General features: G+C 37.6%; 1 protein-coding gene across 1 annotated transcript in view; it reads left to right on the top strand.

Moving 5' to 3' along the window:
• Plcl1 (phospholipase C like 1 (inactive)) overlaps window positions 1–12460 on the top strand; it is a 352481-nt gene extending 340021 nt beyond the window's left edge. Inside the window, exon 6 of the mRNA XM_042688319.1 lies at window positions 10731–12460. Within this exon, the coding sequence (XP_042544253.1) occupies window positions 10731–10913 (183 nt within the window). The 3' untranslated portion in view covers window positions 10914–12460. The remainder of the gene's footprint in view (window positions 1–10730) is intronic.
• Window positions 12461–13511: the final 1051 nt, after the last annotated feature.

The following is a 13511-nucleotide window of genomic DNA, read 5'->3' as shown; positions in this document are numbered from 1 at the left end:
TCTTCTTTCTCTGTTGCCTGTGATGCCCTCAGATTTATAATCCTCCTGCCTCTCAGCCTCCTAAGTTCTGGTATTGTTTTAGATGTGCTACGACCTGGCTTTTATGGTGACATTTTCAAGGTATTAGTATTTATAAAGTTTACTCAACAGTAGAAATGGGAGAATGATAGCATTTGACATTTAGAAATCTTGCGGCACGTGTCTTGATGGCTTAATGATGTGAGGCAGCAGGAGCAAGGCTGGGAAATGGAGGCCTTTCCCGTGGTGGCCCTCCCTGCTGTGCCCGGTGTTTACCAGGCATTTACACTGACACCACAGAACTGGGTCATTATTGACAGATATGCTAGTGATGCTTGAGCCCCCTGATTAGAGGCCAGATTAAAAAATGATGTGATCAGCGGCTGGGAAGCTGGCTCAGTGGTAGAGCACTTGCCTTGCATGCCTAAGGCCCTGGGTTCAATTCCTCAGCACCACAAAAAGAAAAAAGCCGGAAGTGGCGCTGTGGCTCAAGTGGTAGAGCACTAGCCTTGAGCTGAAGAGCTGAAGGACAGCGCCCAGGCCCAGAGTTCAGGCCCCACGACCGGACCAAAAAAAAAAAATGTGAACAAAGTGTATGGGACATTTGGACTAATTTAGTATGCATGTATATTCTGAGTGAATATAAATGTTGTTGGGGGTAATAGTAAATATTGTGGTTGTATGCAGTTCCCTTGTTTTCATAACATACACAGTGAGATTTAGGGAGAATAACATACATGGATAAGGTCGCTGAGCACATTCAGCCAATGTGACACTATATGAACAACCTGGGAAACACAAGTGATAGTCTTTAAGCATTCTGTTGGGTTGAAAACATTTTCAAATGAACAAAAAATTGGGGCAAATACATTGTTAGCAGTTTGATAGTCTCTAGGGCTTGAGTTTGTGATCTAAAACTTGAGTGTATTGGGTGTGGTAGTGCAGACCTGTAATCCCAGTACGCAGAAGGCAGAGATACGATTGCCAGTTTGAGGTCAAGAGCAAGATCCTGTCCCAAAGAACAGAACAAAACAAAACAAGTGCAGTCATAAATAAGTTCACTTAAAATTATTGTTTAAAAAATACATTTGAGTTAGGAAATGAAATCTTGGAGCAGCCATTGGTCTGGCATATAACCAAATGATTTGAAGGTTGCAGCAGTAAGAGTGAGTCCTAACGACCCATCTTCCCCCAGCCATAGTTGAAGAAGCTGAGTGGGCTGCATCCTTCATTTATATGTAAGGAATAAGTAGCTAAGTGCTGGTAGTTCATCACTGTAACCCTAGCTACTAAGGAGACAGAGATCTGAGGAGTGATGTTCAAAGCAGTTTAGGCAAGTAAGGTCATGAGATTCTTGTCTGTAACAATGCCCAGGTCCAGAGTTCAAGCCACAATACTGGAATAATAAACCAACAAACAAGCAAAGAAATAGAAGTGGGCCAAGAGTTGGTAGCACAAACCTGTGATCTTATCTACTCAGGAGGCAGAGATTGGGAGGATCGCAGTACCGGGCCTGTCTGAGGATAGAACAAACAAACCAAAAAAGCTTTGTGATACCCCATCCCATCTGAAAAAGCTGGGAGTGGTGGTGGATCTCCATTATCTTCGCTACAGTGAGAGGCATAAATCAGAGGATTGCAGTCCAAAATAGCTGGCAAAAAGGGGAACTCTATTCAAAGATAACCATGGCAAAAAGGGCTGGAGCCATGGCTTAACTAGTCACGAGCCTGCCTAGGAAATGCAAAATCATGAGTTCAAATATGACAAAAAATAGTACAAATACTACTACTACTAAAAAAGAGAGAAATGGGGCTGGGAATGTGGCTTAGAGGTAGAGTACTTGCCTAGCATGCATAAAGCCCTGGGTTCAATTCCTCAGTACCACATAAACAGAAAATACTGGAAGTGGTGCTGTGGCTCAAGTGGTAGGGTGCTATTCTTGAGCTAAAGAAGCTCAGGGACAGTGTCCAGGCCCTGAGTTCAAGTTCCAGGACTAGCAAAAAAAAAAAAATGGCATATTTCATTTGATAGTTTCCTTTAACATCATTTATTTTTTTAAATGAATGACTTAGTGGGTAGAAGGATAACACATTTGCCCCTCTAACGGTGTTTTCCTCACAATTGTTTGTTCTCTCCAGCCATCTGACCCTGAAGTGAAGTTCACACTAGACTCCCTGGGTGACTGAAAGCCAGGAGAGGGGTCAGCCTTGCACTCTCGAAGTGGACACGTTCATTTTATTTGTTTATTACTCATTTTATTATTGTTTTGTTCATTTATTTGTATATTATTTTAAAAATCATAACAAGAAATGAATGTCCTTGGTTAAAAAAAACGAAAAAAGGATGTTCATTGCTGTCCGTGGGCTACAGCGAATGCATGTGTATGGAAGACAGTGCAGAAGGTACCCTGGAGATGTGGGGCAGGCCCTGGCCTCAGGAAACACCGCAGCTCTTCCTGCTGACAGTTCTGGGACTGAGGAGAGGAGCATGTTGGGCCCATTTACCCCTAGTGGGGATGTCGACGGAGGTTTCATTTACATTCATGATCTGGCCTTTTTGCAGACATTATCTTGGAAAGAATCAAATAACTAATCATTTGAGCCATAAAATCCAAGACACATAAGCAGGAAACATTACCCAACAAATACAAACATGCATTTGAAAATATTCTCCAAATATTAGCATTATCTAGAGCTTTTTTCTTTTCTGGGGTTTGCAACCTACATCTTTCAAGCAGTTGTAAATGATCTTTTTGAAATGGAAATAGGATGTTTTGGCTGAGGTGCATGGCTTGCATTGATGCTCTTTCTCTATCAATAATAAGAATGTGACACCCAGGGCTAGTGCATTTTTACCTTATAAAATTAATGAAAACAAAGAAACAAGTGTTTGTCCTGGGGGCAATCATAGTGGTGGGTGTGTGAATTCTGATTTCTGAATCATTTATTGTCCAGGAAGAGTTAATTCCAGATATTGCAACTTGCAAACCGGGCTGGTTTGTTGTGTGAATGCCACCAGTTACTCAAGTTTCATTTGAAAGACGATTCATTACGTTTGTCAGCTTGCTAAAGGTGGATATTACTCTTCTGTCTTTTCTTATTAGTTTTACTGACATAGAGGCTAATGATCACAGAATTAGACGGAAAGACCAGAGGGCAGGAACCAGCAAGCAGGGACTTCTGTCTTACTAACTAAATGGTTCTTTTGTCAAAAGGACAACAAAAGAATTATCCGGGTACTGGTATCATCACAGGAACTTAAATTCATAAGCTCTTTGCAGCTGAATGGTATTTGTCAAGTTTAGCTTGGGGTTTTCTATTATTCAGCTCAGTGGTGTTGAAACAATTTTGTTGACATTTTCTGTAAGTGGATTACACTCACAATCATTTGCTCAAAGCAGACAGATGGCTTCTCAGACAGAGAACCTCCTAGAAATTGTCTGAGGGTATCTTCAGAAATAGAGCAGGTCTGTCACAAAAAAATAATGTTTGTTGTTCATTTCTCTTGGTGATGGGTGCTTTAAGTTTATTTTTACTTTCTCATCTGGCTTAAATGAAACAGCTGTCTTATACTGAGCAATTGTAGTGGCCTTTAAATTACAACTGAGAAAAATCAGCTTTGGTTCAGAGAGTGCGTGACACATTCTGGGATTCCCCAAGGAAGGCTTCATTCACATCAGTGCAGTTGTTCCTTTTTTTTTTTTTTTTTTTAGAACAAATGAATGCTTGTGAGATCTCCATAGGAGGAAGTGGAGATGCAGAGTTGGCTCTTATTCTTGGGGTATCTTGTTTCCACACCAGTGTGTCTTCACCAGTGCGCTCTTTACTTGCATTTTGTAAGGTAAAAATACACTAGAGTTATGTGTAACACTCTTGCTATTGATAGAAAAACATTGCATTTATGGAAACCCCTTAATTTTCTGTTTATAGAACAATAACAGCTCACATTCAAGAGTTTGCTAGCTACAACAGCATTGTTCCAAATGATTTCCAATTTTTTGTCTTTCTTACTCTCATGATAAGTCTACAAGATAGGTATAATCATAATTATCATATCTGTATTTATATATCTGCATTTCTGTGTGTGTGTGTGCGTGTGTGTGTGTAATGGCACTATATTAGTACAAACGTCTGTCTACTTCACTATGGTTCCTTATGTAACTGCTGAAACATTTACATTTTTGCAATACATGTTATTTTTTCATTTATTTCTACTTTATAACTATGACACTATATTTTCTTTATTTTAATAATGCATATGCAGATTATCTTGTCTGTGAATTTTATTTCAGGTTAATAAAGGGAAACTTAAAAATAGTTAAAGGTCCTGGGTTTCAGTATGGTTGAGAACTACAGGTCAAAGGTAAAATCTCATTTATAATCAATATGTAATAAATCCTTGTTTAGTGGATAGATGAATAAAGCAACATTTTAAGTCTAAGTCTTCACAGCTGAAAGAGACCACAGTGTTCTTCCTGCAAAGGTAAGCTGTAGATGTCTCAGCACAAATTACAACTGGGACTAAAAATGAGAATTTAAAACATTAAGTTTCGTACTTCTCTCTAAAGCTCTGGTCACTGAGAGATTTCAGTGAAGTAGGTTTTATTGAGTGGTACAGATAATACCCATTGTTAACAGTACCTGTTAGCATGATTGCTGCTAGATTATTTATAATTTTATTATTATTAAACTAAAGAGGAACATTTAAATAACACCAAGCACTTCAGATATGTATAAATAGTATTCCATATATGTATATATAGTACTTATATAGACATAAACATGAACTCCTATAAATTAAAAGTTATTTTGCCAAATATGACTAACACACAGGCTTTCCATTTACAATGCAATTATTTATCATTGTGAAGTTCCTAATAATGCCGTCCACTTCTTCAACATTCAATTAGACAAGATTTTCCCATTAGAAAGTTATTGTAATAATCCAGGTTGTTGTTTGAGAAAGAAATTAGCCAGATGATTTTTCCAAATTTATTTTTATTATGTTGAATTTTAACAATATGACTTCTGATATCCTAAGGCCTTTTGTACAGTTCATTTGCTAAACATGTTATCTGTCACTTTGTGTGACATTGCATGAAGTCTTTGATATTTAATTCTTAAAATTCCTTTAAAATACCTTCTATAAATTATATTTCCTTGAGGATTAAGTTTTCTAGTGCCAAAATGACATCTGTTCTGCTCTCACAGGGCTCAGAAATATTCTATTAAATGTAGTTAATAATCATATCTAATATAGATCAATCACAAAACCTATTTTGAGGAAATTTATATAAAATTTAAGTAAGCATGTCCACTGCAATTATCCTTCTCTTCTAAGAATTATGTAACATAATTGGATCATATAATAATGATTTTTAAGAAGCAGTGTTTGGAGCTCAAAGTTTCAGAAGAACAGCATAGCTCCAACAAGCCAACGTTGTTAGGCTAGACCTATTCTACCAGTCTTACCCATATATTCTGAGGGTTCATTGAGGATAAATTCAATCATTTTAGTGGCAAGTCGAATGTACCTAAAACATTATGTTGTCAAGATATTGAAAAATAGTAAATTCAAGAATTGATAATGCAGTACAATAGAAACGTCTGTTTTGTTCAGTTAAGATATTTTATGCCCACTGTCCTAGTAAGCAATACTTTATGCCTTGTAACTAATGTTAATATCTCATATATTCTCTACACAGCTAGGCTTTCTAGTGAGCAAGATTCTCAGGCCATCTTTTAGGATGTTCACCCATAGTAATTTATCAGAAGTATTATTTCAAGAGAAAAATAGTTGTCATGATATAAAAACATTTTTGAGTTGCTTTTTATCTAACAGAAAAGATTATAGCAGTTTTTTTTGTCTTTGGAGCAAAGCATTTAACCTCTTTAAATGACACCAAGATTCCATACAACCATGGGTTTTGAGCTAGAAAAGTAGTGGTTCAGCACAGCCTACCACAGTAGCTGGGACATGTAGAGTTGTTCGTACCAGTGTTGTATCTGTGGCCAACTTTTAAGACAGTGCTATCCAGGAGTGACTCTTGACTTATGGTGGTAGACATTTTTGGAAAGACTGTCTGGGAAATCAGTTTGCCACTGTTTGTGTGCTCAGGGATACTCACATGAGTAGCCTGGAGATGAGATTCAGTTGTTTATGTGTATCATTGTGTACATAGGAGGGCTGTCCTGTTCCCAGAGTCCCAATTAGCTGCTTTAAATATTTGTGGTATGCTCTTGAGTCAGTTTATGCATTTTCTTTACATGTGACAAATATACAAGGAATAGGGCAGTTCATGGGAAAAATGTGTGTAGAGCCATAGATATCTTTTGTGAGTTACTCTGCTAGACTGTAACCAGGACTCTTCCAAGCAGTGAAGGTTAACTACATTTTCTGATTAAGAATAGAAAACCCAAAACTCTTAAATATCTTCAGATAGATAATAAGATATATAACAAATGGATAATTTATATTTAGGATCCTATTTTCTTTTATGATCATGATCTAATGAGATAATATGTGAATATTGGTCCATGCTTACTACACTAATTTTTCAATACATGGTTGCTACTATTTAGTGTTGTAATAGTATGTTATAGTTAACAGTCACTTATTAGAAGAACCTGACATTGTCAGTCATTCACAGTCTAAGTTCTGATTTTTAGATATTTTTTTTATTTTAACTGCCAGTAGTGCAATTGGAAGGAATTGGTATGGAAGGTTTAATGTGTTTTCAATAAAATATTCATCAATTATTAATGTTTAGACTCACGTATCTATAATAGTCTCTGGTTTTCTGTGATTTCCACTGTTGCTTTCTGAATGTGCTTGAATTGCCCTGGTATCTTATGTTTGGAAGTCTGATTGTGGTGGAGAATGAATGGCAACCACTGCTCTTATGACTGTTAGTGTCTTTGTCTATCTACTCTCCGTGTGAGTGAAAGTGATCCTCCTTTATTCCTGAAGCATCCTCAGTACCTGATTAGAAGTTCTATGAACACCCATGAGAGTCTCAGGCTAGAAAGCCAGTGGCATCTTGACATCTCCTTCAAGTTGAATGTTCTGTGATCAAGTTATGCATTAATTTTTCAGGCTATGCCATGGTAATCCCAGATTTATTCGAATATATAAGAAGGAATTCAATTTATATAGCAAGTACAACAAATTCTCCTGGCTCCTCTTTTCCTACAAGCTCTCTTGTTGGAAGAGAATGGAATTACAACATTTGTAGGAATTCCGTGTTAGACTATACCTTCAGTAGCAGTGCAGACGGAATATCTGATATGGCTTAATGGAAATGCTACATAGGGCAGAGATGTTGGTGGGAGATGAGCTGGTGTGGGCTGGCTAGATGCTGAAGATAAACTGCTACACATAAAATGGGAAAGTCAGACCGGAAAGGAATGCCAGGATGGGGTTTGCTACCAAGTAACTTCCCTCTCTCTACAATTTGCCTAGAATGAGTTTTTTTTTCTTTTCTTTTTTTTTTTTTCTGGTGCTGATGGCATGGTTGGTAGGACCCATGGAAGAAAGTACGTATGTGGTTCCTGAAATCACAGAATAGAAAGATAACCCTGATTCTTCCTTCCTTAAAACTAGAAAACCAAATTTTACACAGATAATTCAGTGTGAGCTTTTCAAAGCCTTTCATTTGTACTTCCCCTTGTTAGTTAGGAGTTCAACTTCTGGATTTTCTGGGCTCTTTTTTTTTTTTCTGTCTGCTTTCTGTAGCCAGCACATGTTGTCTCTCGGGTTATCAAGAGATGATGTAGTTGTGTGCTTGTGTACGAGTACAAATTGTCTTCTCCAATTGGCCATTGTTTTCTAGAAACTGACTTCACCAGAACTGGCACAGTCTGGCATTTAGGCGTGGATGCCACCTCTCAGAACGGATGACATTTGGGCTGATTAAAATCCATTTCATAACCTGCTGTAGGAGAAGTCATGTGAGAACATTATGCATTAATAGTACCAAGCCTGTTATTTTTGTGTATGTTATTGTTCTCTTACAGTTAGGGAATGCCAACTTGTTTTTTAAAATTAATGTATATTAATTATACAAAGGGGTTTTATTATGACATTTCCAAATACCAATTTGCTTTAAAATGCTCAGTGATAATTTTAAGACTAAGTAAAAAGAGATCACTTTTCAATAATACTCTGAAAATGATTGTAGGTATAATCACCTTGATACAGCTTGTTTTGAAAGGAATTTTCCAATTCTAAAAACAGAAGAGATGTGTGGTTTTTATTTTAAAGACTTATCTTTGGTTATACAAAGGGGTTATGGATTTTAAGCAAGTTATTCAAATCAATATTAAAGTACATAGATATTTTTTATAGTAACAGAAAATGTTAGCTGCTTTTCAAATAATTTTATAGCAGTTTACTTATGATCATTTAAATCGTAAGCAACTTTTCAACATGTCTTATTTGCCTCAGAACTGGGAAGAGAGGTGGAAAAATGCTTTTATTATTTTTATGGAAGAGGAAAAGACTCAGGTTAAGTCAATGGGAAATACTCTGACTTTTATTCCTGGCGGTGTGGTCTTGGCTGTAACCTGTTTTCCTGGCTCAGGATCCCATCTCTTAAGTTCTGTTGTCTCTGTCACATGAGCAACGATTTTCTTTCCTGTCTCTGTTGTTGCCATGGGTAACAATGAATAGGTGGCTTCATTGTATTTGGAAGAGAGCACATGATTTACATACAATGAAGGGCTGAAGTCCACAGGCCCTTGATCTAGCTGCAGCTCCACCAATAACCACCGGGTCATTTTACAGGAATGGGGTGGGGATGAGGCCCACTCTGTGCTTCAGAGTGTTCCATTGGTAAATAGAGATTAATGAAAGTACCTCAGAGGGAAGCTGTGATGACTGAAGCGGTGATCATACACAAGGCAGAGTGTTTGCACAGACTAAGCACCTTGTGTATTGTATTATTTCTTAATAATCATTTTTTCCAAACAATGTGAATTCACTTTTCAATGTACTGGGGAGTTCAGAACATTCTCCCCCAATTCTGCTGTGCTGTGACTATTTTATTTTTCCCCTTAGAAAATACATCTTTTCACTGACAGGCCTCAGTCTGCTGAAGTTTCCGTCTTTGCCTGTATAACCCATGTGGTGTATGGCAGGGCACCTAGCCAGGAGGGAAAGACCCGGCATGAGTCCAGTTGAAGCCTTGAGCCAGCAATTCATCCTTATCAGGCTCAGCTTCTTACAACCTCCAAGTCTACTTCAAAATCTTATTTCATGAGCTGAGTAACTAAAGGGAAGTTTATTTTCACGTGAACATTAGGCAAAGCTGAGCTCCTTATCCCATATTGTTAAAGGATCTTATTACAAGGACTTAGCTGTCTTTACATAGGATAGAATTGTCGTGTGCCCCCACAGATTTCGAGGAATTAGATATTCCAAAGTATTTTTTGTGTATGTGTCTGTCTGTCCAGACAGCTTAGGTGCTGACCCTGAGCTTCTTATGCTCAAGACTTAGCACTTTACCACTTGAGCCACAGAGCCACTTCAGGCTTTTACTGAGTAGATTATTAGAGATAAGAGTCGTATTGACTTTTCTGCCCTGGCTGGCTTCATACTACAATCCCCAGCTCTCAGCCGTCTGAGTAGCTAGGAATACAGGTGTGAGCCACCAGCACCCAGATCCAAGGCATTTTTTAATTGCTTGTTTCTACATAGAATCTAAGAAAAATGTATTCCTTAAAGGGCTGTAGCAATTCATCATAGAGTAGTTTGCATAAATTAGGTGAATTATTCTTTCTCTGAGCAAGCTTCTGCTTTATAGATGCCCCCTCCGACAGTTGGCTTAACTCCACTATCCTTCACAGTTTCAAGGTCACATTCTCAGGCCCTGCTGTGAGAATAAGAGCAGAGAGAGGAGGAAGAGCTACTTCCTCTTTGTCTTTATGCTGTTGAGACACATCCCCACTACTCTACAATTTGTTCCTTCAACTCCTGGCCAGTACTAATGTACACACTTGATCTTTGGAATAAAAATAGCAGGGAAAATCATTTTTCTCAGGCACGAGTATAAATGACAGCTAATGTGTTCTTGCCATCCTCCTCTACTCTGTGCTGTGATGGACATGTTGAGCCACTAGAATCTCTAGAGACTCCATTAGCCAGATGGGAACATTGTCTTGAGGATGATGGAACATACTGCAAGAATGTGGGTAAGTAATAGCTTATGAAGAGGAAGACCGCGAGGTTAACTCAATCCATTAAGAACCAGCTCAGCAAGCATGAAGTGGATGATTTATGACACAGGAGATGTTCAGCTACGTGAGCTCTTGTACACTGTAAACTAACTTCAGTTTTAGTTCTTTAAGGACGAGCATCTTTTCTTGTTTTCTCACAAGACTTGAAAGGCTGAGGATTGGTGGAAAGAACCACAACTGTAAAAGTCTGAGACCACATGGATAGAAGTCAGCTGCATAATGAGAAGGTTGCCCAAGACAAGAAGCACCAGGGCAGCCAGCCTTCAGTTGGGAAGGTTCAAGTTGGAGTCGTAGGCTTACAGAGCACAGGCTCTCAATGATACCTAAAAAACAAATCTTGGGGTTAACCCTGGAAAAGTGAATTATGGATCTGGGTCTGTTTTCTCATTGAGTCATAGCAGAAAAGAGAGAACAATGTTACTTAGGGAACTTAACCCGTAACTATCTTCTTTGGTGTCTGTTTCTACCTATTTGTAGGGACAAGGAGACCTATTGAAGAATGCCAAGAACGAAGCTCTGGAAAACATGAAGCAGATCCAGCTGGCATGCTTGTCTTGTGGACTGAGTAAGCCCCCCAGCAGCGGTGCCGAGGCCAAGGGCAAGCGAAGCCTGGAAGCAATAGAGGAGAAGGAAAGTAGTGAGGAGAATGGGAAGCTGTAGCTCCAGGCAGCACTGACAAGTTCACCTGTCCTTTTTGTCAGGAACTCTGCATTTGCATTCTTGTTTTCTTTTTTGGATGTTTTTAGATGTTCACAAAAGTGGTTCGCTCTCTAGGGTGTTGGACATAAACACTTTTTTTTTCACAGTGTCAGTATTTTAATGTAGTTAATTTATCTAAGTTAAAACTTGGAGTCACAGTATTTTAATTGAGATGTGTGTATACATCCGTATGTGAATGCCTGTGTAAGTTTGTATGTGTGTGTATGTGTGTGTGTGTATGTGTGTGTGTGTGTGTGTGTGAGAGAGAGAGGGAGAGAGAGAGAGAGAAAGAGAGAGAACATGAGATAGAGACCATGTTCAAAATCCATTCTGTTTTGCATTAGTCATTTATTGTTATTTCTGTATCTTTATCATCATTTTGGGACAGACTTGTTAATCAGATTCTAATGAGCACTTACTATTATAACTGTTGCTGTGTTTAATTTTACTTCTCTGCCTTTGTCCTTTAATTTCAAGATCTTAGCATAGCATACAGTTGAAGAAAATCACATTTGTCGAAGCATAGATGTATCAATAAATTCACTATAGATTTAAAAGCTATTAAGAACTATAGTAGAAGTAAAAGTGATGGAAAAATTAAGCAATCAGAATTTCTAGAAATATCAGCAAAGTCACTCTTCAGTCAGCAAGCTCTCCAAAATATTTATTAAATAAAATTAAACTTTAGGAAGTTTTCTATAGTAATTTACAAAATGTGGTTCCAATGGAAAAGCTGATGAGAAATGTATTTATAGCTACACATGTGGTCTCTGAAAAACACCCAGTGCTCTGTTGTAATTAAGATTTTTAATGTGACAATGATATTCGGTCATGGAACTTACAGGATTTGTAGAAAGGTCTCATTCTCCTGAACTGGGAGTCTAGCATGTTTTCAGTGACAGATGTGGACAGCTAAAAGGTCTTGGCTTTAACTGGATATAATGTTGGGTACTGAATTCAAATTTAAAGATACTGTTCAAACAGCATCATATCATCATGTTGAGCTTATATAAATTCTGCGAGTCAGATAACATCTTTATAATGATTTAAAAAGTAGCTAATCAGAGGCGTGGTTCACATTATAGCGCACCTGCCTAGCAAGCACAAAGCTAAACTGTAGTACTGCCAAATAAATAAACACTGATTACAAAACATTTTAACATACAAAAACACTCACAAATGACTAATTAGAGTACATTTATAAACACATTTAGATCATTTTAACCCTAATGTCTTCATAAAGTATGTGAGTACGATGCTGATTCATTACCTCCAACAGAACTAAATGTTCTATTGTATGAAAGAGTATATTTATTTAAAACATTGCTTTTATTTTGAAAAGCTTCTTAATTAATTTGATTAACAAATATGCTAATTTGGGGGAATTCGAAAAGATAATTGTTGTAATTTTGCAAATATAAATGTCTTCTACGGCCACTGTGTTATTTCTTACTACTTAACACTAATATGTTCATGTTGCACATTACTGAGAGTAAAGATATGGAAAAACTTGTTCTATTTGATTGTGAATTAATTGGAAAAGGAGAAAGATGATGAAACGGGCCACTACATAAAAACTATCTTAAAGGGTTTGGTATTTCCATAGACCCGATATGCTACAATTAGTCCTTGGGAAGGAGGTACCCGAACTCAAATTCCTAATGGTGATACAGTGACTTGAAAAACTTTCTGTATCCTCTATGATGCCTAATATTGAGAGGAGGAACAATGAAGCCAGCTAGCTACTCTTCATAATGAAAAAGAGATACCATGGATGGACACTAAACCCACATGACTGATTTTACCTCCTTGAATTCCACTTGGATCAATCCATGACTTACTAGTGGTGTGTATGGGTAAAGAACTGACAAAGGGTGTCCAACTGTAAAAGAATATGCTTCTATATTTCAGGGTCAAATCCAATCTCTGGAAGATGCTTCTCTAGATTATTCTGTTAGTCCTATTCTGTTAGTCCACATTTAGGGTCTACATAAATATTCTTGAAACATGGTCTGAGTTCTGCATCATCTCATGCTGTCTTGGCAGTAAGTTGTTAGCATCCTCTGCTTCATCCCATTGTACATTGTTCTAGTGAGGGAGTGAGATGTGGAGCAAGAAGGAGCTTTGGAGTTTGAAAATAAAGGAGTTTTAAGAGGAAAAACGTCTGCTATGCTGATACTACATCTGGATAAATAGCAAACATCAATACACAAAGCCTTCATTTATTGTTCTTTTGGCACATTGTAACATTCTACAACTGTCTATCTCCCTTTTAGATTTGAAGTGCTGCAGAGATATCACTATTCTGTCCACTTATATTTGGGTGATGCTGGAACAGTATTGGTTTAGATATTCTATTTCATATATACAGATATATGTATTCATTTTTGCATCACTAAAGGGATATGAGGCAGAAATGGTAAGTATTACCCCGTCATGTTACAAGTGAGAGGGCCCAAAGCCACTGAGGTACTAAATGGAACAACTAATTTTGAACTTAAGTCAGTCTTATTACACATAACAATATTTAAACTAGATGATTATCTCTTTCTTTAGAAC

This window comes from Dipodomys spectabilis, unplaced genomic scaffold (assembly GCF_019054845.1).
Source record: "Dipodomys spectabilis isolate Male_0828 unplaced genomic scaffold, ASM1905484v1 ptg000115l, whole genome shotgun sequence".
NCBI lineage: Eukaryota > Metazoa > Chordata > Mammalia > Rodentia > Heteromyidae > Dipodomys > Dipodomys spectabilis.
Note: the sequence above shows the minus strand (reverse complement) of the source record. Positions and strands in the feature narration are given on the sequence as shown.